At 44.0% G+C, this 27,358-nt stretch overlaps 1 protein-coding gene across 2 annotated transcripts in view; it reads right to left on the bottom strand.

Annotated features, from left to right (window-relative positions):
* SRP68 (signal recognition particle 68kDa) overlaps positions 1–27,358 on the bottom strand; it is a 50,218-nt gene that overhangs the window by 6,341 nt on the left and 16,519 nt on the right. For both annotated transcript variants that reach the window (XM_006869561.1, XM_006869562.1), the window contains exons 4-11: positions 20,525–20,638; positions 18,467–18,662; positions 17,733–17,815; positions 16,887–16,996; positions 16,396–16,478; positions 11,568–11,708; positions 2,040–2,138; positions 980–1,044 (exon numbers count right to left, since the gene is read on the bottom strand). In XM_006869561.1, coding sequence (XP_006869623.1) covers positions 980–1,044; positions 2,040–2,138; positions 11,568–11,708; positions 16,396–16,478; positions 16,887–16,996; positions 17,733–17,815; positions 18,467–18,662; positions 20,525–20,638 — 891 coding nt within the window. The remainder of the gene's footprint in view (positions 1–979; positions 1,045–2,039; positions 2,139–11,567; positions 11,709–16,395; positions 16,479–16,886; positions 16,997–17,732; positions 17,816–18,466; positions 18,663–20,524; positions 20,639–27,358) is intronic.

Below are 27,358 nucleotides of genomic sequence, written 5' to 3'. Positions count from 1 at the left end.
TCAATATCTACGCACCTGAGCCATTTGGCAGTCAATCTACCATTCACACAATACCACATCATCTAAACTGAAGATGAAGCTTCAGGAAGGGAGCGCTTGTGTTTCTGGTTGCTCGAACAGAGGAGAGACTCTCAGACTCACTACCTAAGAGTTACAAGTGGTCAACAAGAACTGAACATCTCAAGTCCATGTGGAGAAGACGGTGGTGAGCAGCAGTGTTTTCTCAGGTCCCAGCTTTAGTTCTCCCCAATAAGCCCCAACAACGCTGCTCTGCCCCTTTCTTCTGTGTAGCCAACAGATCCTGGGCTGGCTGGTTTTCTATGAGATGTGCCAAGTGTTTAGACTGTTAGGAGAGAACAAACTTTGGACAAGACAGAGTCACCATCCACCTGAAGATGAAACGTGGTGGGGAGGTGTGCTCTTCCTGGTGAGCTCAAAGTCCCAGTTCCTGAAAGGTGATGAGAGCCATATGCACTGGCACAGAGCAGACGGAGAAATCAGTGTGAGAAAGAGACCCCAGAAAAAGACCAGGCACTATTGTCATCGAATTGAGTCTGACTCACAGTGCCCCCATGAGGACACAGCAAAACTGTCCCATAGGGTTTCCAAAGCTGTCATCTTTACGGCAGCAGACTGTCACAGCTTTCTCGTGCCGAGTGGCCGGTAGGGTCAAGGTGCCAAATCAGTTCACAGCTGAGCACTTTAACCACTGCACTGTCAGGGTTGTACACACACATACTAACATTACTGGAGTGCGGTTTGGCGCTGTAGGATAAACATTGGACTGCTAGCCACAAAGCTGGTGGTTCAAATCCACCAGCCGCTCCTTGGAAATGCTATACAAGGTCAAAAGAACCAACTCAACGGCACTTAACAAATTAAAAAAATAAAAATAAAAATTTATCACTAAAATGACTCTACGCTTTTGTTCCAATGAGATCTTACACAAGGTTACAAAGTCAATGAAAGCCGCAATTACCTGTGCAGGTACTGCCGATTTGACACCTTCCCCAACTCCCCTTCCAGAGTGTAGTCTCTTTGTTTCTGCAGAAGGTGACAACAGTCAAGATAAAGCAGCTGGCCTGACCCCTGGTGCCAGCACTTCACACAGACCCCAGGAAGCCAGCAGCCCTCAAACAATGAGCATCCGCTTGACGTGCTACAGGACAGGGTCACTGGCCTCCAGGAAGAGGCCTCTGAGCACTGGCCAGATGTCCCAAAGCATCAACATCAGAACCGCACAGGCCACGGCTCCCCTTTAAGGTCTAGGCCTTAGGTCTTAATCCCACCCCCTGTGCTGTGAGTGCTTGCCTCCTGTGGTCAAGCTGCTCCCTGTCCCTTCCCCCATGAAGCTGTACACACCCTAACCTTCAGAACTAAGGACCTTGAGAGGGGGACATGATCCTAGATTATCCCATGGGCCCAATGTCCTCCTAAAGGTCCTTCTGTGGGAAAGAGGGAGAAAGGAGGGCCACAGTGAGAGAAGATGTAGGGGCAGAAGCAGAGCTCTAAGGGGAGAGAGGACGCTACACTGCTGACTAGAAGCTGCAGGGAGGACCCCACGAGCCACGGCACGAGCCACGGCACGTAGGCAGCTTCCGGAAGCCGGCAGAGGCTTTCTCTGGAATACTGGATACGGCATCTCCCTGGGTTCCCCAGAACCTCCCGGAGGAACACAGCCCCACAGACTGTGCTCAGCCACTCGTCTCCAGAGCTGGGACACACGACATCTGTGCTTCATGGCGCTGAGTTTCTGGAGGTACGAATACGAGCCCCTAGGACTGACAGGGAATGTATGAAGCTTTTAGGAGGAACTGAGTAAAAGGGAAAAGACATTTTTACCCTGACTGACTCAGGGGCCTTGCTGAGATGGTCAACTGACTTCCACACATCAGAAAAAGTAAGAGAGAAATAAAGAAAGAAAGAATGTGTCTAAGAAAATAAATGCATTCAGTCCACTGTGACCTCACCTGGGAATGGAACACACAAAGGGACCCACAACCCAGAGACCGAGCTCGCAGCTCAGCCAACTGCCCTACCTGATCTGGTTCAAGCTCCTCCCGAACCGCCTGGATGGCGTCCCGACATTCGCTGAGCACTGACTCGAACAGCCGCTCCTTGGTCTCTTCGCTCTCGGCCTGAAGAAAGCAGGAGGGAGGAAGACGGTCTTCTGAGTAAGCCATAGGATTGTGATGGGAAGAGGACAACAGAGCTTAGACTCCCACCCTATCCACCATATCTCATTTTAAAAAAGACCCAAATCAGAGATCACTGTCCACCATGGAAGAGTCTCTTACAGTCTTAGTCAATATTTGCATGACACGGAACTTATGTTTCTTTTCAGAGAGAGCAACACTGAGACCGCTGTCTGTGTAACCCATCTGAGCCTTGAGCTGTTGCTCTATCTAGTCTTTGTAACTTCTTTCCTCTCAGGTTTCACCTCCAGCCAGGAGCGGCCCTCACAAGGAAGCACAGCACACAGGTTTCTTTCCCTCCAGACAGTCTGAAGTTCTAGATACTTGATACTTGCAGATTCCAAATTTCTTTTAGGTCCAGAAAGCAATGATATACATTGCTAACCAGCACCCAATCAAAGTCACACGCCCCTGGATATAAGACATCACACTCAGCTCTCTCTCCCTTGACCATGGACAGGCTACACTCAGATATTCCAGATGGCTACTCTGAGAACCGTTTTTAGGGCAGACCAGGTTGACAAGTGCCAGGTGACAGTCTTTGAGGGCGTCATCTCTCTGTTAGACTGCTGGGGTAAGGGAAAAGTGATTCATTTACTTGAATACCTGCCAAACCACACTGCCATCCTAAAGAATCTGGCAGAGCAGGTGGAAACGGACCAAAGGTGGCAGGGAGGGAAACCTGTGTTACCAGCAGACCCACTACAAAAGAATACAGCAACATTCCAGCCTTCTATTTGACTTCCTGTAAAAACTAACATTCAGTTGGCTGGAAAAAAAAAAAAAATCCTCTTGACATTAAAGTGACCTATAAGAAAGTCCGAAAGAAAACCCAGCATTGGCCATTTCTTCACGAAATGCAAGGTTCTAGGGCAAACTTTTCTTTCTCTTCCATCTTTCCTAGTTTCCATTGTGGGAAGACAAAAAAAAATCTTCCTTGTCGAAGTACCCATTATAAAGCAAACATGTGTTTCTGCTTACAAATTACTCGAGGTCCCTGTTGTTCTCTAGCTTGGGCATAGTCACGTCAGGGCTGCTGGTGCCACTTCGACGCACACACGAAGGGGTCAGTGTGCCTCAACACAACCTGTTGCACTGACAGAACGTTCTGAAGCTCCCCAGTTTTTTTAAGGCAAACACACGCATACTGATACTGTTGTCAGTAAAGGGATCATACCTGGCAGGCTATGTTGCAACCTACTTAACAGTTTCCGGAACACTTTCCCAGGTTATGAAGTTGTTTTGGGCAGTGTGATTTTTCAGGGGAAAAACAATTTCAAACGTAGCAATCTCCATTAAGTACGCTACTCTTTAAAGATATCTGTCCAGCCAGAAACCCATACTTGACATTTGAATTAGTTTCAATTTAAGCAGCCATCTCTGTCAAGTGGCCACCGCTCTGAACAGGGTGGATGCACTAGAGAAACACACTTCATTCAGAACAATGGTTGAGCACCTCCAACGAGCAAGAGGCCTCACACTCAGGTAGTCAAACACGCACAGGGCACATTTCTCAAGGTCTGAACCCTGTGGAGTGGTGCAGCTGTACAACAGTTTAACAAGTGGACTAAGACAAAGGCTGGACTGCTGGGCGACCTCCCCCAGCCACACCATTCACCACTTCACCTCCTAGCACCCCATCATTCACAGGAAGGTTGAACTGCTATCACTCATGTCATCTAACCCACACGCCACCAACACCCTTCTTATGGTGGGTGGGGTTCAGCGGCCAGGACGCTGGGTGGATAAGGTCAGGAAAGAGCACACTTGGTTTGACCAGCTCCGCAGGATCTGTCTCCTTCCCTGTCAAGTGCGGCTCAAATAAAAACATGAAAAGATGCTAACATGCACCACCCTTTACTGCCAGGGATGGGCCCTCCTTCCAATGAGCACACCTTGATGGCAAGTGCTGGGCACAGCAAACCTTCCCACTGCTTCCACACCATTCTCAGCTCTATAAGAAGTTCTGGAAGTCTGAGCAATGGAGGGAAAGCGTATCTGCTGAGGAAGACTTAGGCCAAGCGTGCTCGTCTTACGACAGCCACACTGTTCAGTGACTCAAGAGACCACTGGTCTCTGGAGAGAACTTCTGAGGAGTCTCTCTGGACAGGACACAGTGGTCTTCAAAGAGGAAGCTGAGTTTCTTAGAAACACTACATGTTTTATCCCACAACCTTATCTCTAAGGCCAAGATAATTTCTGGAAGGACCATGGAACAAGAAACCGCCCCCCCCCCCCATCCCACACTATCAGAGGCTCCCACTGTCCGCACTTCCAAGTTGGACATCAACCCGGTAAGAGAGGTACTTCCAAACACAAGCGGCAAGTTCTCGGCACCACACTCTTCCCAGCTGTCATGACACGAAAATCTCAAAGCCCGAAGTACTGTTAGTTACCAACACGAACAAACAGATTCTAATTCCAACAGCTCCAGGGAGCCCTTTCCCACAGGCTAACCCCTCATGAAGGGGCTCAGAGCTGACTGACCCTGAGGAAAATCAGCTGCTACTAAAATGAGTGACTTCCCATGTGGTTTTCACTAGCCTGCAGAAATTGCTGGAAGGTGGTCGTGTGACTAAGAGACATAGAAGACAAGTCTGACCATATTCTCTTCCACACCCACAAAACAGGGGAACGAGACAAAACCGCACCCAGAGTCCACTGAAATCTGGGAGAAAGCCCATGGACAGTAACGGAGGACACAAACCTCTTACCAAAGAACAGATCTGGTGTTTTTAAAGAGGAAAGGTCTTCCTTCTACTCAAACATTAACCATAATATTGAAGGTACAAATCAACCACACCAGCAGACATTTTAATTCTGCCCTTGTTCCTAAACTCCTGCCCAAGAATGTCCTCACAATGCAGCCACTAGTGACAATTCAAGTCAGCTGCTGTTGTTGTTAAGGGCCGTCGAGTTGATTCCGGCCCATAGCGACCCTATATAGGGTTTCTGAGGAGCACCTGGTGAGCTTGAACCGCCAACCTTGCAGTTCAAACTGCTTTGCAGTCCAGTGCATTAACCCACAGCGCCACCCCAGGACTCCCCAAATTCAAGTGAGAGCAGGTGTTAAAAAGCCAAAGGGAAATAAAGCACAAAGCCACCAGGCAGTATCAAGAATGTGAAGACTTCGAACCTGGCTAAAGAGACTAAGGATTTTGCAACTAGATTTTGGCAGCTGATTAATTCTCAGCTCAGGTCTTTTCAATCTATTATTTTATCACCCTGAATTATTTCTTCCTTTGTGCTTTTCAGTATTTAGTATTAAAAGACCAGAAAAACCCCTGCAGGCGAGCAGTAAGCAGTAAGTGACCAAATTCTTGTACAATACCAATACCAGCTAGTTTAAGAAACCCTGAAATTAAGGCCCCATAGTGTGGCCCAGTAGGGTCAGCACTGGACTGTGAACCACAAGGTCGGCAGTTCAAACCCACCAGCTGCTCCAGGAAACCCCATAAAGGGTCACTATGAGTTGGAAGTGACTAGATGGCACATAACAATAAGGATCTTTAGGGCCTGGTGTGGCGCTGCAGGTTAAAGCTCAGGGTCGCAGGTCGGTTTGACCATAGGTTAATGGTTCAAACTCACCAGCCACTCCTTGGAAACCCTATACTGGGCTGCTGAGTCAGAACCAATCAACGACACTTAACAACACCAATCTTTAAGGTATCATCCTTGGTGTTTAGAATACAAAACAATTTAATACAATAGAGATGAATAAGGGGTTACGAGCCATGTCATACGCAGCCAAATAATAGGGTAGTGGCAAGAAGAGCATGTGGCTCCTTGGGGTTGGCCGCAGATGACCAAAGGGCGGTTTCCACAGTTGATGACCATGTGTCCTTCAACGGTCATTTCACCAGTTACAGTGCTAGACAGCTAAGGCTTTAATTAGCCCTTACCTGACAATGTACTTAGGAGCTCTGGTAGTTTAGGGAGTGAAATTTTGGGTTGTTATCTAAACAACCACCACCACCACCACCTATAAGGCAGTAGTGCTGCTTCGGTACAGATCGACAGTCTCAGACTGTCCTCCAGAACAGCTCGACTCGGCCCTACAGGGCTGCTTTAGTTCATCTGACGTTAGTAACAAAGGGGATTGAGCACGCGCAACATGGGACAGCATAGATTTGAATTATTTGGATTTGTTTTTGAGAAAGCCCTCAAATCTGTATTGTTCATGGTGCCCAGTGAAACAAATATGTAATTCAATAAATAAACTACAAAACAATTTTGTAAGTTCAAGTGGATGATATCATCCTTGGATGTGGAAGCCCCAGAAAGAACTACATTTCCAAAAAAATCCACAGACCTTAGTCATAGCTGGTCAACCAATAGCGTGCTGAGAATGTTCTGACCTGGGCAGGAGGTGGCCAATCACAATGAAGCGGCTCAGATATAGTTAACTTTTCAAGCTTAAAGTTTACCAGAGTTGGTACACATTTTGTTAAATCTTCTACATCTTTATCATCATCATGGGAAATGTAAAACAATAACTTTACTTGTTATCAGAAAATGGGTCAACAGAGTAGTCTTACTTCAGGCAATCCATTCTATACCAATAAAGTAACATGGAAAATGCATCTAAACAAAGGCTCACTACTGTATCACTGGTGGGGGTGGGGCTGTACTCTGGAGTCAGCTGGAACTCATAGGGACCCTGCATAGGGTTTCCAAGGCTATACAGTTTTACTGGAGCAGAAAAACCTCATCTTTCTCCCATGGAATGGCTGGTAGTTTCAAACTGCTGATTTTTAGGTTAGCAGCCTGACTCCTGTAATATCATTGACCGTGCTTGTTAGCAGCTTTGGAATGCCAATGTCCAATAAGAGACTAAACAGGCATCACAAGTTGCCTAAGCCTCCTGTTAGCTGTGTACGTTATAGATGCGATCGGAGAGAATCATTACTCCAACGACACACACGTAAGATTAGACAGGAACACAGAACTAGCACAATTGTGTGGAGATGGCCGAGGATGAGAATTTTCTTGCTCCCCTATGCCTATCTGAAACAGTGTTGTTGTTTTTTCTTGCCAACATTATCAAAACTTTGCTCAACCTTTGGCTGCTTTAAAAGGGGTGGTTACCACCTAGGACTCAGATGTCAACCCGTCAGCTACAAGGAAAGTCAAGTGTGAGAACGAGTCACTGAAACTGTGACCAAAGCTCAGCATGTCAATGCGCGCCTGAGATGAGGCTTCCCTGCACAGGCATCAGCTCCACTAGCAGATGGAAAACGCCTTTGTCACTTGGCCGAATGTAGCCCAGATGGCGTCATTTCAGGAATAAGGCTAAAACGTGGCCCCCATACAGGTCCTTATTGGGAGAGATCCATATTTGTGCCCATTTCAAAGAGAAGTGACCCAATGGAATGTGGAAATCATCAGACAATCTCTTTGATAGAAGTTTTGCTAAAGGTAATACAGAAACGGCTACACTCATATATTGACAGAGACCTTCCAGAGGTTCACGCCGGATTCAAAAGAGGACATGGAATGATGGATATTGCTGATGTCTGATGGATCTTGGCTGAAAGCAGAGACTATCAGAAAGATGTTTACCTGTGCTTTATTGACTACGCAAAGGCTTTCAATTGTGTGGATCATGACAAGCTATGGACAACATTGTGAAGTATGAGTGTTTCAGAACACTTAATTGTGCTCATGAGGAATCTGTACCTGGACCAAGAAGCAGTTATTCGAATAGATCATGGGAACACTGAATGGTTTAAAATTTAAAAAGGTGTGCGACAAGGTTGTATTCTTTCACCATACTTATTCAAGCTGTATACTGAGCAAATAATCCGAGGAAGTTGGGTTATATGAAGAAAAATGTGGCATCAGGATTGGAGGAAAACTCATTAACAACCTGCGATATGTAAATGATACAGCCTTGCTTGCTCAAGGTGAAGAGGACTTAAAACATTTACTGATGAAGATCAAAGAGCACAGCCTTTGGTATGGATTACATCTCAATGTAAAGAAAACAAAAATCCTCACCACTGGACCAATAAACAACATTCTTATCAACGGAGAAAAGATTGAACTTCTCAAGGACTTCATTCTTCTTGGATCAACTATCAACACTCAGAGAAGCAGCAGTCAAGAAATCAAACGACGTATTGCATTAGGCAAAGCTGCTGCACAAGACCTTTTTAAAGTGTTGACGAGCAAAGATGTCAGTTTGAGGACTAAGGTGCACCTGACCCAAGCCATGGTATTTTCAATCACCTCATATGCATGTGAAAGGTGGACAGTGAATAAGGAAGACCATAGAAGAATTGATGCCTTTGAGTTATGGTGCTGGAGGAGAATATTGAAAGTGCCATGGACTGCCAAAAGAAGAAGTGCAGTTAGAGTGCTCCTTGGAGGCCAAGATGGCCAAACTTCGTCTCTCATACTTCAGACACATTGTCAGGAGGGACCAGTCACTGGAGAAGCATATCATGCTTGGTAAGGTGGAGGGTCAGAGAAAAAGAGGAAGACTTCCGACGAGATGGATTGGCCAAGTGGCAGCATTGATGGACGCAAGCGTGGCAACAGTAGTGAGGTTGGCCCAGGATCGGGCACTGTTTCGTTCTGCTGTACATAAGGTCGCTATGGGTTGGTACCAACTCGATGGCACCTAACAACTACAACATACAGGTCCTTATTCTCACGTAGGATACCCCTACACTTTCTCTTCCCACCTGGGAAACAACCCCAGGCCACCACCTCCTCCACTAACCCTACTCAATCAGAGATGATTCACCTCTCAGTTAAGGGTCTGCTTATCCAGTCTTTACTAGGGGCCCAGTACTGCGTTTGTCTGTTTTGTTAAGTGAAATTGCATTCAGCTATTCTTGTTAAGGAGCTCTGATAGCACCGTGGTTACAAGTCAGGCTGCTAACCTCAAGGTCAGCAGTTCAAAACTACCAGCTGTTCTGTGGGAGAAAGATAAGGCTTTCTGCTCTTGCAAAGTGGAGGGCCAGCAAAATAAAGAGGAAGACCCCGAGTGAGATGGATTTGCACAGTTGGCAGCAACAATGGGCTCAAGCGTAGCAGAAATTGTGAAGATGGCACAGGACCAAGGCAATGTTTCGTTTCATTGTACACAGGGTCGCTATGAGCAAAACTGCCTCAACTACATCTAACAACAGAAGCAAAAAACGAAGACACCATTGGTCCTACTATTAGCCTTTCTGATGAATAGAAGAGGATAAGGGAAAAGGTCAAGGAGCATATGCTTTAGAGTCAAAAGTGCTTGGTTTTAAATCCTCTATTAGGTATATAACTGTGGATCAATTAATCCAGTTTCCCCATCTCTAAAAGGGGTTATGATCCACCTTACGCTGCTCCTTGGAAACCCTATCCAGGGTTGCTATGAGTTGGAGCGGACGCAATGGCACTTATGAACAACACCAACAGGCTCAAACACAAGAGACAGGAAAGCATTACGGAGTGCCCTGTGACTCTGAGGATCTTTATTCTCCGCATTCATCTCTGGGTGCCTCGGTCCAGGTGACGTGCTGTTGGTAAGTGCCTTCAAGTTGGTTCCAATTCATAAAGACCCTGAACAGCATTCCAAGGAGCAGCTAGTGGGTGTGAAATGACAACCTTGCGGTTAGCAGTCCAGTGTTAATCCTACAGCGCTATCCAGGACTCCTTACATGTTAATAAATACATGACACAAAGCTGTATCAGGATGGAGTGGCTGGGGACTCTGGACCCAGAGAAGGAGAGGGGCTGTGTGCTGATAACTGGGGTGCAGGCTTGTAGGGTATACCTTTTGGTTGGTTGATGATGCATGGAGGGAACTGTAATCAAAGCAATATAACGACATACGATAGGATGAATGTGAAGCTAATGTTCTCCCATGTAAACTATCACATAATTCATAATAAAACATTAAAAAAAAAAAACCTGTATTGGAAAATTAAATTCATCAAGTCAAAATACATAAAATCTATAATGATTAAAAAAACACAAAAAGGCATACATTCTTTTAAGTGAAGATACATGAGAATTGGGTATATAGGTTGATTTAAAAAAAAAAACAAAACATTGTTAATTTTATAGCCTTTAACCATGAGTCAGTTTTAAAATGTACTTAATAAACATCAGTTCTTCTGTCTTGTACCTGATACACATCTGCCTTGTCTCTCGTAAGGAGCCCCCGCTTACTCTGTCCCCATGATGCTTCCCCCCACCCCTACTGCAGTGAGAATGCCTGCTCTGGTATCGCTCAACACAAGTCCGTGAGAGCATTTTTCTTGCAGCATGAAGCATGACTAGGAACAAGTAAATTCTCTTTATTTGCAGATGATATGACCCTATACAAAGAAAATTCCAAAGATTCAACAAGAAAATGATTGGAACTCATTGAACAATTCGGCAAAGTGACAGGGTATAATATCAACATACAAGAACACTCTTGATGGTTTTCAGGCAGGGGAGACAGGGAGGGAGACAGACAGACAGACAGACAGTAGATATGCATTAACTTGACCCTGGGGAAAAGCAATGCACAATATGGCCAAGGCAAAGTTAGACACTTGAAGGAACACAAGAAATAAAGGCATTAATAGTAGATACTATTACATACACAGTAAGGCACGACCAGTAAAACCCACACTAATCTATGGGTGGACATGTAGGCAGACATGAAAGCGGAATGTGTAGGATGGAGCATCGGAGTACACTAATGAGCACATGCAGAGAGCTTCACAAGTTTTTGAGCAAATTTCATGATCTTTTCGTTCTATTTTTCCACGAACTTTTGCAGTCCCCGCTCCTCCGAGAGCTGACAGAGGGCACTTCTGATACGTGTTTGTATGTGCTGCAAACATATCCAAGGATGCAGTACACTAACAGGTAGTAAAGTTATGCAAACTTGTTGTTGTTGTTGCAAACTTCTTAGCCACAACCAAATACATGTAGAGAGTGGGTCACTGGGCCTGACATTCTGGTTTAGCTAGGTGCTCCTGAAACAGCCCAGGAGAGGTGGGTCCTTTAGGCTAGAAGGCCAGGACAAGAGGGTTAGAGAACTGCCAGGGACGTGACCACTAAGCGACTGCACCACCTGCTGGGCCACAGGTGAGCACTTCCTTCAAACCAGTCTCTCACGGCTCCCGGTCTGTTGACTGTCACTGTGTAAGTCTTTGCCCTCAAACTAAAGAACTCCTCTAGAAACTTAGTTTTCAAATTCAGCAATTTTATCCAAGAGGGTGTATCCTGCGAATATGATCAAATCCCAAACAGCCCTTGTTTTTTAATTAATTGTTTTGTTCCGTGAGAAGTAAACACGGACACACACACACATACACCTTGACATTGGACAATACACAAGGAGCCCCTTCATGCAGAGGAGACCCCCACGGGACAGGGACTCACCTGGGCAATGGCGGCTTCGTTGTCAGCCAAGCCGAGGAGGAAGATGCGCACTTTGTCGATCTTCACTGGGACGGTTCTCCCTCTCCACTGCACCTCACTCATGGTGGCTGCCTGCTTGGCTCGTGTCTGACTGATCAGCGACTGCAAAACCATTGTTAAAAGTTCAAGCTTTAACTCTGGGTGTGAATGACAACAGATATAAAATAAGTAAATAAGTGGGACCTACTATTTGTCCCTTTATCTTTTACAAAAAAAAAAAGAAAGGGACAAATAGTAGCTCTGGTAGCGTAGTGGTTACGAATTGGACTGTGAACCTTAAGGTTAGCAGTTCGAAACTACCAGCTGCTCCGCGGGAGAAAGATGAGGCTTTCTGCTCCCGTAAAAATTTACAGCCTCGGAAACCCCGTACAGGGTCGCTATGGGTCAGAACCAACTCGACAGCACTTAACAACAACAACTATTTGTCCCTTTCTTTTTTTTACAAAATATTGTGTTGTTTTCAGTGAAAATCTATAGTTTAGGTTCCCATTCAACAATTTCTATGCCAGTTGCTCAGTGACATTGTCTACATCCTCATCATTAAAGCGTGAACCTTATCATTATTTCTCTCCTGGCTGCTGCTTCCACGGGTCTAGTTCTTCTCATCTTCATTTTAAATTTGACCATTTCCATTTGTTCTTGTATAGGTGATTTTTTTTGTTGTTTTTTTTTTTTTAAAGTGCTATTTTTTGAGCTACAAGGTAACCTCAGGGACTAGTTTCAAATCAAGGTTTGAAGAGTATCTGAAGGCAAGCCTTGGGGAATCCTCCAGTCTCAACCAGCCCAGTAGATCTGAATTTTCTTCTGTATGTGTGTTTAAGAAGTTTGAGGTTTCATTCCACATTTTCTCCCATTTATCAGGGTCCACCTGTTGTAGGTCTGGTTAGAATAACTGACAATGGTAGCAAGGCCCCATCTAGTCCTTTGGGTCTTAAGTAGATAAGGCCACCATTTGTGCAGAACAGTAGTTCTGTAAACTAGCTTCTTTCTTTTTCAGACACCAATTATCTTTTCTGTTTTAAAACTTCACATAATTCATCTTCTCCAGGAACATGAACTCAGGGTTTTATTCATTCAACTGATACAACAGAGCAGTAGATGTGCATGCCTTGGTTTAACATCAGGTTACGTCTCAGTATCAATGTACATATTTATCTACAATGAGCCTATTGAACTTCCCCAGTTCCTGCATATGATAGCCCAGAAAATACATCCTGTACATATCCAAAGAAACAGAATAAACTAAATCACAGACTAGTTTCTGCTTTGAGTCTGTTTCCCTTCTTTCTCTTTTGCCCCAGATGAGTCAAGGTCAATAGTGGCACCTTAGGTGGCTGTTCTCAAGCTTTAAGGGTCTCAATCTAGCTTTATGAACTAGATTATGCCACCTGACAGAGACGTCTCATTAGACTATGGTCCTAATGCTTCAAACTCAGAAATGCAATCCTGTGAGGTGTTTGTGATGTCAAACAAGTCCCTGTGTCTGTGCCCCCTAAGAGCTTTAGTATACGTAGGGTCTACAAAAAGTTTGTGGAAAAATTGAATGAAAAATTACTGGAATATTTCTAAAAACTATTTGAAGCCCCCTTGTATATGAACATATGTGCATACAGTCACATGGATGTGTATGTTGTTGTTTTAAGTGCCGTTGAGTTGGTTCCAACCCAAAGCAACCCTGTATAGGGTTTTCAAGGAGCGGCTGGTGAGCCTGAACTGCCAACCTTGCAGGTCAAACCCATTTTGCAGTGCAGCCCATTAACCTGCAGCACCAGGTTCTGGTTTCCGCAGGTTTTACTACCCTTCTGTACACACCTATGGAATCCTAGTGTGGCGCTGCTGGATAATGCACTGAACCATAAGGTCAGTTTGAAGAACAAGGTCGTTGGTTCAAACCCACCAACCACTCCTCAGAAACTGACTATAGGGTCACTATGAGTCAGAATCAACTCAACAACACTCGGCATACACATCTACATATGTGTATAGAGTCCTGGTATGGCACTAAGGGTTAATAGAAGGTCTGTTTGAAATGCAAGGTTGGTGGTTCAACCTCACTAGCCGCTCCTTGGCAACACTATACAGGGTCGCTGTAGGTTGGAACCAACTTGACAGCACTTAAAATCTGTGAGAGCCAGAATTCAACAGGAATGTCTTGTTTTTCCAGCTCTTGCAAATTTTCTGCCTCTGACAGGGTACAGTCTTAGCACTTTTCTGTCATTCTCTATTGGTGGAAAACATTTGCCAGGTTTCCTACTTACATATGGAGTCCTGGTATGGTGCTATGGGGTTAATGCGCTGGACTCCAAAGTTGGTCTGAACCACAAGGTTGGCGGTTCAGGCTCACTGGCTATTCCTCAGAAACCCTATACAGGGAGGCTATGGGTTGGAGCCGACTTGACAGCATTTAACAACTACAACAAATATACATACACATGTTGTTGTATATCAATGAGTCAGTTCTGACCCACAGCATTCCTCTATAGGATTTCCGAGAGCTGGTTAGCAGTCCAGTGCTTACCCTACACTACATGTGGAAAACAGAATGGAAAGACAATGGGTTACGACACTCATGTTCATAGGAGCACTAGTCACAAAAGCAAAGAGACTGAGACAGCCTAAAGACCCAGCCGCGTAACTGCTACTATGCTAGAGCCCACTGCTGCTGCCACTGTGCCAACCAATCTCATTCAGGGGAGGTGGGGGCTGGTCTTCCTTCTTTCTGACCCTCCACTTTACCAAGCATGATGTCCTTCTCCAAGGACTGGTCCTTCCGATAATATGTCCGAAGTATGAGAACGAAGTCTGACCATCTTGACTTCTACAGAGTATTCTGGCTGTATTTCTTCCAACACAGATTTGTTTGTTCTTCTGGCAATTCATTGTATTTTTAAAATTCTTATCCAACACCATAACTCATAATTCTTCTACAGTCTTCCTTATTCGTTGTCTAACTTTCACATGCATGTGAGGCTACTGTAAATACCATGGCTTGGGTCAGGTACACTTTAGTCCTCAAACTGATTATCTTTGCTCTTAAACACTTGAAAGAGGTCTTGTGCAGCAGATGTACTTAATGAAACACATCATTTGATTTCTTGCCTGCTGCTTCCACGAGTGTTGATGGTTGTTGTTGTTAAATACTGTTGAGTCAGCTCCGATCCATAGCGACCCTGTATTTCCTGAGGAGCAACTGGTGAGCTTGAACTGCCGACCATGCAATTCACACAGCTTTGTAGTCTGGTGATGGTGGATCCAAGCAAAATGAAGTCTTTGACACCTTCAATCTTTTCTGCATTTAGCATGTTATTTATTGGTCCAAAGGTAAGGGTTTTGTTTTCTTTACATTGAGGTGCAACCCATACCTAAGGCTGTGGTCTTCAACCACAAAAGGGCAAATATTGCATAAGACTACTATTGAAAAACCTCAAGAAAAGGTTTTCATGTTAAAAGAAACACTGATTGTTACCAAGGATGGGAGGGAAAGGAGAGTAATTCAGTAGTTAGAGGGTTGTTGTTAAGTACTGTCCAGTCAGTTCCAACACATAGCAATCCTGTATAGGGTTTCTGAAGAGCAGCTGGTGGGTTTCAGATAGACTTGTGTTAACTCAGGTGACAAGGAAAGCAATACACAACGAGAGAGTTTATCAGAAGAATGATAAAGACTTACTCTGATGAGTAGCGACTGGGATCTTAAAAGCTCATGAAAGGCCATCTACGGTGCAACTATCAGTCTCTCCAGGTATGTAAGAAAGGAGACTGATGTTGGAATCAATCAGTCCAATGGACCAAAGGAACATGTGAAGAAGTAGATCGGTGCCCAGCTACCACTAACTGCTCTAAAAGGGATCACATTAGAAGGTCCCAGATAGAGTGAGAGAAAATGCAGAACAAAACTCAAAATTATTTAACAAAACAAAATCGGCTTCATGGTCAGAAAGAGACTGGAGGAACTCAAGACGATGGCTCTCAGCCACCCTTCTGGTCTTCACAGAACTCACTCTTGTGGCCCCATTTTCAACCAAGTGGTGGATAAGGTACATGGTGTTGTTGTTAAGGGCTGTCAAGCTGGTTCCGACTCACAGCGACCCTGTATAGGGTTTCCGAGGAGCAGTTGGTGGGTTTGAACTGCTGATCTTGTGTGCAAAAATGCATGCAAAAAAACCCCGGAAATAAGGAAGTTCATGGCAATACTGTTTAGCACTTACATAATCAACAGTGAAGTGGTTAAATAAAACAGACCACAACAGAGTATCATGTAGTCATTAAAACAATGTAGACTATATTTATTGAAATGAAAAACAGCATGGATTATTAAATTTACAAAGAAGGGATATTAAATTTACAAAGCAGGCTACTTTATAGTGCAAACTGAGATAATTTTCAAATGTCTTTGTTCTATCCATAGCAAAGCCCATAAGACATCCATTGCATTGATAGTGTTCTCTCTAGGTGGTAGGGTAACACAGGATTTGTTTTTTTCTCCTAATATTTTATATTTCCTACTTTTTCTAGAAGGAGGCTTTATTACTTGTTTAGATTAATAAATGTAATGAGGTTAAAAAAAAAGTTAAATACTTAGATTATTAAGTGACAAAAATAGTTATCAAATGCATAAACGAGGGGATTTTAAGAAGTTCATAGAAAAATCCTATTATCTTTTAATTCCAGTTTTCCATAAACTTTTTAAAGTGCCCTACCTCTGAATGACAAGATTACAGATCACTTATCTTTCTGGACTTTTTCAAAACAGAGTAAAAAACTTGTCACAAATATGTACATATGAGATTACCTCTAGCTTTTCTGCCAGGAGACCTTCGGTACCTCCAGACCTCAATCTCATCTGCATTAGTTCATTGATGGCTGACTGGTCCCCTGAGAGACAGAAAAAGAGAATGAGCTTCAAGGGTCTGGTCTCCTAAGAACCACTAGATTCATCAAAGTCTCCAAGGAGCTCTCACCACTCCACAAGCACATTGAAATGTTTTTGTCTCTGAAGACAAGTACTCTCACCAACAACAAGGTAGACTGGAGAGAAACTGGGAATGCTCTTGGGAAGTGCCAAAGCGGGAAGGAAGGGATGGAAGCAGAGAATCTGCCTACTGTCACTTGGAGCAGGGCTGACTTTGACAGCACCGTCTTGTCATTAAAGAGCCATGCTTAGGATGGATGCAAGGGGAGGGAAAGAAAGGAAACGAAGTTTCTCCAAGCTCGCCAAGACAAGAGCTATCACGGAGTCAAGCCTTTCCCCAATCCTCAAGTCTGAGCCTGGCTCCAGCTCACCAATGTTATAAGCACAGTAGCGGATATTGGGCGAAATCTCCTCCACACGCTGATTATACAGCACAGCCTGCTCTTCTGTGAAGGCACTGGCCAGTTTCTCGTATATAGTTCTGTGAGGAAACATAGCAGTCTGACTTTTAACAAAACATGGCCCTTGGAAGCTCTTTTATCAACATGTGGCTTGAACTGTATGTTCCCAAAATACATTATCAACCAAACCCCTCTACCTGTGGTTACAATCCTATGTGGGAATGGGTTTTCTTTGTTATGCCGATGTGACAGCATTAGTTTAGGGTCCGTCTTACATCAAGCTTTTCTGAGATGCAGAAGAGATTTAACTAAACAAATGAGCAAGATGCTCCAGCTCATGAAGCTCCCCAAGGAGCCAAGGCACAAGGCCTTTCCCCAGAGCCCACAGAGAGAGTCTTCCAAAAGAGCCCTGAATTCAAACTTCCAGCCTCCCAAATTGTGAGGAAATACATTTGTTTGTTAAAGACACTACTTGTGGAATTTCTGTTATAGCCACACTAGAGAACTGGCATGTTCTAAAGATAAAAGAACAATCAAGATTTATCTAGAAAAAAAAGAAATTGTTGTAATTTTCACTGAGATAAGCCATTAGCTTCTCAGCAGCTTGAATTAGATGATTAGGGATCAAAACTGATCCTGGTGTGGTGCTGTGGGTTAATGCACTGGACTGCCAAGTCAGTTTGATCCACAAGGTCGGTGGTTCAAGCTCACTAACTGCTCTTCGGAAATCCTATACAAGATTGCTATGAGTCAAAACTGACTTGACGGCACTTAACAACAATCTAAACTGGTTAGCTGTGGGCCAAGAGAACTTACTTGCATTTGTTAAAAGCCTCAATAGCAGATTTCCACTCCTGATGTTCAAAACGCAGCATTCCTGCGAGGTAGGCTGTGTAAGCCTGTAAGGTGACAGAGAGGAAAGAAACAAGCGGCTTCACAGCTAGAGCAAGCACTGAGCACTCAAGACGCCGCAACCGGCTTCCAAACTTCAAGATCAAGAATACAGACATTTTTAGGTTGACTTTTAAAGATAAAAGCTTTTTTAATTAATAAAAATGTGATACATAAGAAATTTGCTAAAATTCAGTTTACTTTCCAGTTACGAATAATTAAAAAAAAAATACAGAAATCTGTCTGCTTCATTTTACTTAAACACCAGCTTCTTGGCTACCACATTAAATCATTAAATGCCAATAGCTGAATGTAAACTAACAATAGGCATCCTCGTGTTTTAAAAAAAATAATTAAAATAAATGAGATTTCTCAATCTCTAAACGCTTCTGTGAGATGTAAAACTTCCATCTGTGTATTACAAGACACATGGCCTTTCTAGAAAAGCTAGAGCTAACTCATCAAAAGCCAAGAGCTCACGAACAAGAGGCATCAACTTCACCTTTTAAAAGATCTGAAGCATTTTGCTTGTTTCCTTTTCCTATCAATTTATAATGTAAGAAATGCTGTTCTGTTTAACTGCAGCCTCTTTAGTTGGGTTTTGTGAGTCACATCTCTCATCTGCACAGTGAAACAAGGCTGGGTATTAAGACACTAGCCTGAGCCTCTAGCTTGGTCTTGGCGTCCACCCGATTGCTCTCACACAAACGTTCCAATTCCTCCGCGTGCTTCACGGCTTTGCGTAAACGAGACAACAAGTGAAACCGTTTTCGGGGTTCAGTGTTGGCTTCCTGTTTGAGTTGCATGGCATAGCTCCAAGCTCTCTCGGCATCCATCAGAACCAAAAGTAGGTATCTAGACGAGAGAGATGAATGGGAGAACTGAACAGTGCAGGCCAGGAACAGCAGACCCCAATGTAATCTCTGAGGAGCAACCTTTGACCTCACAATGTTTCTCTACACTCTTCCTTCAGAATTACTCTTCTCAGTCTCAACCATGATTTCAAACCAACATCTAGGATTCCCTCCGTACCACCTCACACTCAGCACATCCAGACTCCTGACCTACTCCTCCTACATTTTATCAGAGGCCTGGAATGACACACCATGTGGCCACATCTTTGAATCAATACCTCCATCATGCCACCCCAGTTAGAAACCGAGTCCTTAGGAGGTAGTATACTGAAGTGGGGGGGTGGAGGGGGAAGAGGGGTGGCTCTAGAGCCAGAAGGTAGGGTTCTCCTCTCAGCACCATCACTCACTAGCTTTGAGACTCCTTTAACACACACGGAACTACTAGAACAGAGTCTGCCACGGGCTAAGGAGATTGCTCATTATGAATCTGTTACTCTATGTGGTCTATTACCTTTCTCTTTAAACTACGGCTATAATTCCCCTTAAACTTCTGCTTTACCTTGTCTCTTCAAAACAAAGGATCTCTCTAACAAGAGAGCCTCAAGCTCCTCTTTACTTGGTGTCCGACTCTCCTCAGTTGATCTCACCTAGCCATGCTGCTATTTCCCATCCGGGGCTCCATGCACCACACTCACAGTGTATTCAGCACCTGTCCCGAGCGCTGCCGTTTCCGAAGTGCACCCCGACACCCACGATCATAAGCACTTTCCCTTGGTACAGGATGTTCTTACTCTCACCAATACACCAAAGCCACCCTCTCCAGGCAGGCTTCCTGGCTTCCCACTCAAGTAGACCTGAGCTAAGCCCTCCCTCCCAAAACTTCAGAATTCATAAGGATAAATGACACACAGGTGGCACTTTTGCCATCCTGTGGTATTCCTTGGCTTTATACATTGACCAACATGTCCTAACATAGGAGCACGATGGCTCTGTAGGATAAGCACTGGACTATAAACCATAAGGTCAGTAGTTCTAGCCCATCAGTGACTCTGCATGAGAGACATGAAGCTTTCTGCTCCTGCGAAGATTTACAGCTTCAGAAACCCTACACACGGTGGCTGTGAGTCAGAACTGACTTGAAGCACCTACCAACAATATGTCTTAACAAGATCAGAGTCAACGGGGTTCAATAACCTTTTATATTCAATATGGTGTCTAGTCAGGTCTCGCTACATATTAGACCAGAGGGCAGCAAACGTTTTCTAAGGGCCCAATAATAAATATTTTAGGCTTTGCAGGCCACAGAGCCACAACTACTTTACCACAGTAGCGCAAAAGCAGCAGGAAAACACCTGTGTGAGTAGGTGTGGGAGTGTTTCAATAAAACTTTATATAAGAAAACAGGTGACAAGATGACCAATTTGGCTGCAGGCCATAATTTAAGGCACTAGCCTTGAGACTTCCAATCCCTGCTGCCTGATAGGTTCCTCCTTCAGCAGACAGGAGCACTGGTGCATCAGCACTAATACCCAGAGCTCTTCAGAGCACAGCCAGCCTTGATTCGAGCACTCAGGCCTTGCCAACTGCGTTCCAGAAACCAGACCTTAACGGGGCAGGGTCTACTCACGGACTGACTGAAGGCAGCATTTACCATCCCACCACAGGTCTTGAACACATTACCCAATCTGCTTGACTCCCAATTCCCTGCTCTTGTAATGGGAAAACAGTAAAAATGCCCATCCCACAGTGCTAGTGAAGAATCACAGGAGACACTGAGTTTGGCACAAGACCTGGTGCCTTGGAAGTGTTACACAGGCAGCAAGAGCAAACTCCGACAGTACCACTCACTGAGACAGCCAATACCTGTTGTCAGTCAGAAGGTCCTCGGTTACTTTCTTCCCTGTGAATTTGTGTCTATTCCCCATCTTGAAGTTAAGCGTTTTCCGGAGACGTCGTTGCCTACGGGAACAGTAGCCCCTTTAAGAGAACACAAGCAAAAATCATTCAATCATGCTGACTGTGTTGTTTTTTTTAATGTTTTATTGTGAATGATACGATAGTTTACATGGGAGAACTTCAGTTTTACATTCATCCCATCGTATAACATCTCACTGCCATGGTTCCAATCCCCTCCATGCATCATCAACCACCCAAAGGGCTGTGTTTCAATTAAGAAATTCTGTAAAAAGGCAAGGTCAAAGATGTGGGGTAGTCCCATGTTGTTACTATAGATACCACACATTCTCTTGCAAACATTTACTGAACAATTAAAACACACAGGACCATACGATGGCTATCACAGAAATGAAGAGCCAGAGGACACAGTATCCATTCCCAAGGAATGTCCACTCTAAGAAAAAGGCAACCGAGAAAACAAGGCCACTGCTGAGTGGAATGGAAATGCCATGAGTGTTAACACCTGTGGCTAGATCCGAAACGAATGAGTGAGATTCTGATGATGTAGAAGAGGGCAGAGGCAACCCAACGGAGAAAGGAACTGCACACAAATTTGACGAAAAACCAGCATCCACTTAGGGTATCCCCAAGGAACAGCATGAACATCCCCTCGTAGGCAGTGCCTCCCTCCTCTGTGCTTGCGGAGCTCTGGTAAATCTGCTGAATTCGGACATGCCTGTCCCCTCATTAGATGATAAATTCCTGGTAGTGCAGGAATGATTTTATTTTTAAATTTCCCTCAATGCTTGCACAGTGTCGAGCACACACATATGTAAGATTCATTTTGACTCAATGAGAACAACAAATACATATTATCAGGAGGGACCAGTCCCTGGAGAAAGACATCATGCTTGGTAAAGTGGAGGGTTGGAGAAAAAGAGGAAGACCCTCCCCTAATGAGATAGACTGGCACAGTGGCAGCAGCAATGGCTGTGAGATTGGCACAGGACCGGGAGGTGTTTCCTTCTGTTGTGCACACGGCTGCTACAAGTTGGTACCCACAAGACGGCACCTAACAACACATCACCAACAAGGTTTTACCAACCCTTAAATCAAAATAGAAGCCATAGTGCACAGTGGTTAAAATGGTTGAATGCTAACAAAAATATCAGGAGTTCGAATCCATCAACCACTCTCCAGAAGATGTGGCAGCCTACTTCCATAAAGACCCCAAACCCTGGAAAACCTATGGGGCTTGCTCGCCACTGTCCTACAGAAGGTCCCTATGAGGTGGAATTGACTCGACAGCAATGGGTTTGGGGTTGGGGTAAATAGAAGCAGACCCCGGATCGGTGACAGGACGGACTACTACTTCAATGATGCTTCTTACAGCCGCCAGCACAGAGGTTAACAACAACAACAACAACAACTACTCTGGGTTCAATCTATAAACCAGATTTCCCCTCAATTATTAAGAAGAGCTTTAATCATTACTTACCTTTTTACATAAAAATCAAGGGAATGCACAAAAATGGGTCCAAGTATAAAGTGGCAAAACTTTTTTTGGCACTATGGGTGCATTTATTAAGATCAACAATAAAATAGTCATACTCCCTAAACCAACAGTTGCCGTTTACAGTGCTGTGGGTGCTTTCAAGTGGATTCTACCTCACTGGGACCCCATGGTGTTCTCTGTTATTGTTGTTAAGTGCCATCGAGTTGGATCCAAGAACAGGCTGGTGGGTTTGAACTGCCTACTGTGAGGTTCAAACTGCCCTTGAGGCCTGTGCACACCCCGGGGCAGTGTCAGCTCAGGACTAGCGCTCCCTCGGCTGGCATTTTACAGGAGCAGATCACCAAGTCTTTCTCCCATGGTGCTACTGGGGGTTTAACCACCACCTTATGGTTAGCAGCCAAGCGCTTAACAAGGTGCTTCCAGGGCTCCTGTCATGTGAGGGTGCTTCAGAGTTGGCGGGAAAATGGAATGAAAAGATAATGGAATTTTTCTACACACTTTTAAAATGATAAAGCAATTAATAAAAAATCCTGTTTATGGAGCATTTTTTAGGCATAGAGAAATATATGTGATAAAACATTCAGCAAAAAGGTACAGTATGCAAACAGTATGACCAAACTAATGGAAAAGATCCCAGCTAGATACTAAAACACTACTTGATAGATACGAGCGTGAGTCAAAAATCAGCAGTTACATTAAAACTCTCATTCATGTCCACGGTCAATGACAACACTGAGCGTGCTCGTGAAATGATTCTGCTGAAGAGACAAGTGACAGTGGATTTGGCAAGTCATTTGCAAATCAGCCCTGGCTCTGCCTGTGAAATTGTAACCACTCCGCCACCAGAGCTCCTTAAGAGAGGTGTTGTTGTTGTGAAGTGCCACTGAGTCGGTTCTGACCCATGGCGACCCTCTATAGGGTTTCTGAGGAGCAGCTGGTGAGCTTGAACCGCCAACCTTGCAGTTCAAACGGCTTTGCAGTCTGACGCATTAACTCACAGCACAATACTAGGATTCCTAAGGGAAGTGTAGGATTACTCAAATCAGTCACCACAAGGACAGTATGCTTACTAGCACCTGTCAGCCTGGAGAGTAACATTTTCCAGGAAGAATCTGTTATATAAACACAAAGCTGGAGAATTTTGTTTGATAATCAGCAGGTTAATAGTTTGTTCCTATTAGGCAACTCTTGTCCCAAGTTAATAATCATCTGACTGCAGCACAATAATTAGGTGCTAACCTAGAGAATAAAAAGTAGATTAAAACACGACCACCTAAAACAAAACAACCCACGACCACCTACTTGTTATTCTCCAACAAGGGAGAATTTCAACATATTAAGGACCATCAAGTATACCTGGTAGCTGAGTTCTAGCATTCTGCAATAGACACAAGTTACTGAGGAGTCTTATAGCAAGCACCACACTGCTTTATGAAACTCACACAGAGAGAAAAACCTCTCCTTCAGCCTCACACTTCAGTTCCCTCCCTGTTTCTCTACTTCCGTGACGGGAATACTTCTCGAGCTCCTGGTCTACGGCTGCTGTTTCTCTACTTTCTCACCTCACTCTCTCACACCTACTCCAAACAGGCCTTCATCCACATTACTTCTCCACACTGCTCCTAGAAAGGCATCAACGATGCTGAAAATAAAAACGTAATACCATTTGCAACTGTTTAAAAAAAACAAAAATGAAAGAAATTACCTAGGTGGAACTCTAACATAGTATTTATAGGACTTCTATGCTGAAAACTACAAAATGATGGTATAAGCAAAAAATGATACACCAAAATAAATGCAGGCACATTAGTTCACTGATTGGAAGACTCAACGTGATAAAGACGTTTACTCTCCCCAAATTAATAGACATTTTTATGCAGTTGTTTTCAAAATGCCAGCTATGTTTTCAAATAAAGACAAGAAATGCTCTAAAATTTATAAGGAAAGACAAAGGAAACATGATGCCTAAAACAATTTTGAAAAAATTATTAAAAGGGAATAAACCAGTCTACCTGATTTGAAGATTCTATAGCTACTATAAAAAGGAGCTCTGGTAGTGTAGTGACTATGAGTCGGGTTGCCAACATCAAGGTCAGCAGTTCAAAACTACCAGCTGTTCCATGGGAGAAAGATGAGGCTTTTTCTGCTCCCGTAAAGATTTTCAGCCTCAAAGTCTGAAGAGGGAAATTACTACTAAGATGCTTACTGTCTTATGAATAGTGGTTTCCCTTGTCTACTATTGTAAAGTAGACACTTGAGTAGACTAGAAAGGAATGTCAGGAAACATGATTACAGAAAGCTTGTAAGCCTGTCTTCAGCCTGTAACTGACTGGAATACCTAAAAGAAAGGACAGCCTGGAACAGCTAGAGTGACAGAAGGTACATCTTCAAAGAAAGATTAGCAGGAAAAACCCAAAACAAAAATGGCAGTATGATTGGCTATTACAAGAATAACAAGTTGTTAACCAGGAAGCCATCAAGGCAAGCAATGAAGTTCCTTCAGGACAAAACCTCCTCTGAGACTGAAACTCAAAGGGAACACATGAGCAGACATGTAAACTTGCTGGCTATCACTTTGGTCTACTGGTGAGTGGAAGAGGGCGTAAGGCAGCAATGAAGACACGGGTTGAGTTCAAGCACGTTCCATAGACTCCTGTTGACCTGGAGACGAGAGAGAGAAGAGGAAGGACTGGTTGGTCCAAAGTGGTGAGACCTGGGGACTCCTGAGCCCATGGACAAGGACATAGCCATGGAGGGCTAGAGCTGAGAGTGAAGCATCCAGCTGATGATATGAAGTAAGGAGAGATGCACAAGAATACCCAAATTTGGTCTGGCGGCAGCTGAGGCAGAGTTAGGTAGGACAGGCTCCATGGGAGAGGGACTGAAAACCCAGAGAAGCTGCTTTCATGGACCAGCATAAGGTGTAGGGTGTTAGTTTCCCGCACACACCAGTGAAAAAAATCACGGTATAAAGGAAAATACCGCAATTTAGGAATTGCTCTAGACACAGGGCTCCCTCTGAGGCCACCCAGCCTGGGTAGAGTTCAGAGGGCGGGGCTAGAGCCAGACCAGCACAGAGAACCAGCCCTAAAGGCGGTACAGTGACATTTGCAAAAGGGGGGGTGGGGGGAGGGGCGCAGGATTCTACACATTTGTTCCTCCTCTTCCCTGTCGTGCCTTCTTTGCCCAGCCCGGACGCCTTCAGGCAGGTGGGTGCACACACCCCCAAAAAAGTCCAGCGTTGAGCCCACAGTTTCCCCACAGCACAGAGAAAAAAAGCCTTATCAGACCTAATGGCAAATCAGCAGCTTATGACGTCAGCCTCTGGATCACAGCCCTAAAATTAACTTGTGGGGGACCCTTTACTCCGGCATATCCAGCAAGAAAAAAGCAGACCTGTCAAGCCTGACAGACAAACCATATGGACAATCTGTAAAACCCCAACATAAAAGGAAGCAACTATATCGAGAATTATGCTGTGCACATGCAGATACCTAACTGACCTTCAAAGACAAAAATAGTCAACAATCTTTCTTCCATTAATGTTTCAATATCTATCTACACACCTCTACAATGGTGACTAGAGTAGGGGCCTGAGCAAGCGGACACCCCCACCCACTGCTGGAGGCTTCTACGGTATACACACACTGCCTGTGTAGCAAGGCGACTGGCAAATCAGCCACAGTTTTATCTTTGCTTCAAAGTGGTGGTTTTTGACTCTGCTTTTATATTGCTTCTGTTTTTGGTCCTTTTGATCACACACTTTTCCTGGAGGTGGGAGCTTTTTCTCCCTACGTTACCACGAAGAGACAGCAATCATGGCCATATAGCCAAGATACCAGCATATCCTATAATATACCACCACTGAGACAAGAGCCAATAACAGCTGCTAAGCATTCATTACATGTGAAAAGGGAAGCCTATTCCTGATCATATCCACCAGGAGACACCCAATAAGCTTAATAACACAGCAACAAACATCCATTTAAGCATTAAAAACTCACATAACTACTGGAAATGACCAATAAAACACAACAAAAGATCTCAAAACATGTCCAAAACCAGAAAAGAGTAACTGACACAAAGGAGCTGGAGACAGACAAAGGCTCCCCAGAAGAGGAAAAGCAGGTTTTGGATTTGCCTGAGAAAGAATTCTGAAGAATGATATGGAAACAAATTCAAATGCTCCGACAAGGGGTAGAGGAAAACAAGGAAGAAGTCAGGAAAGTACTACAAGAACAATCAAACAAGATTGATACAGCATTGGAAACAATTCAAAACCTACAAAAAGAAGTCTAGATGACTAATAATAAAATATTAGAAGTGGACAATACACTGAAAGGGGAAAGGAGCAGAATCAAAGAGATGGAAACCAGAACCAGCAAGCTGGAAGACAAATCTCTCAATACTGCTAAGATAGAGAAGCAAGCAGAAAAAAGGATAAAATAATCTGAAGAGAGTCTAAGATTCATGATGGATAACATGAAGAGGAACAACTTAAGAATTATTGGCATTCTGGAACAGGAAGAATCAGAGAAGTCCACAGAGGAGATAGTTGAAGAGCTTCTGGCAGAAATTTTCCCTAACATCTTGAAAGATGAGAAGATAAACATTCAAGAAGCAGGAAGGATAGACCCCAAAAGAAAATCATCAAGACATATAATAATCAAGCTCTCCAAAATCAAAGACAAGGAGAGAATTCTAAAAGTGGCAACGGTAAAGAGAAGTGTTACTTACAAAGGCAAGCAGATCACATTAAGCTCTGACTTCTCAGCAGAAACCATGCAGGTAAGAAGGCAATGGGGAGACATATACAAAACCCTGAATGAAAAAAAAACTGCCAACCAAGAATCGTCTATCCAGCAAAACTGTCAATCAAATACTATGGTGCAATCAAAACATTCCAGGATAAACAGAAGCTAAAAGATTTTGTCAAAGCCAACCCAGCACTTCAAAACATCCTAAAGGGAGTTCTTTGGACTGAAAACCAACAAGAACAGACAACAACCAGAGATTGACAGGCGTGGCAACACCACCTGGAACTCAGTCGACAGATAGCAGAGTCCAGAACAGCACAAAACTACAACAACAAATTCAAAGGAGCTGCGAGGTCAACCGAAGATCAAAATAATATCAATGTCAAAGAAGGGGAAAATGTAGAAACAGAGATCCAGGTGGTGATAAGGCCAGGTTGATTACAGGATACAACAGACTGTCTTAAATGGAGAGAAAAGTTAATAGACTGTAAGGCAACCCCAAAGAAAGTTAATACTTCACAACTTACC

The sequence above is a fragment of the Chrysochloris asiatica genome, unplaced genomic scaffold (genome assembly GCF_000296735.1).
Source record: "Chrysochloris asiatica unplaced genomic scaffold, ChrAsi1.0 scaffold00132, whole genome shotgun sequence".
NCBI classification, from domain to species: Eukaryota; Metazoa; Chordata; class Mammalia; order Afrosoricida; family Chrysochloridae; genus Chrysochloris; species Chrysochloris asiatica.
The sequence above is the reverse complement of the archived record's forward strand: the minus strand, read 5'-3'. Positions and strand labels throughout refer to the sequence as shown.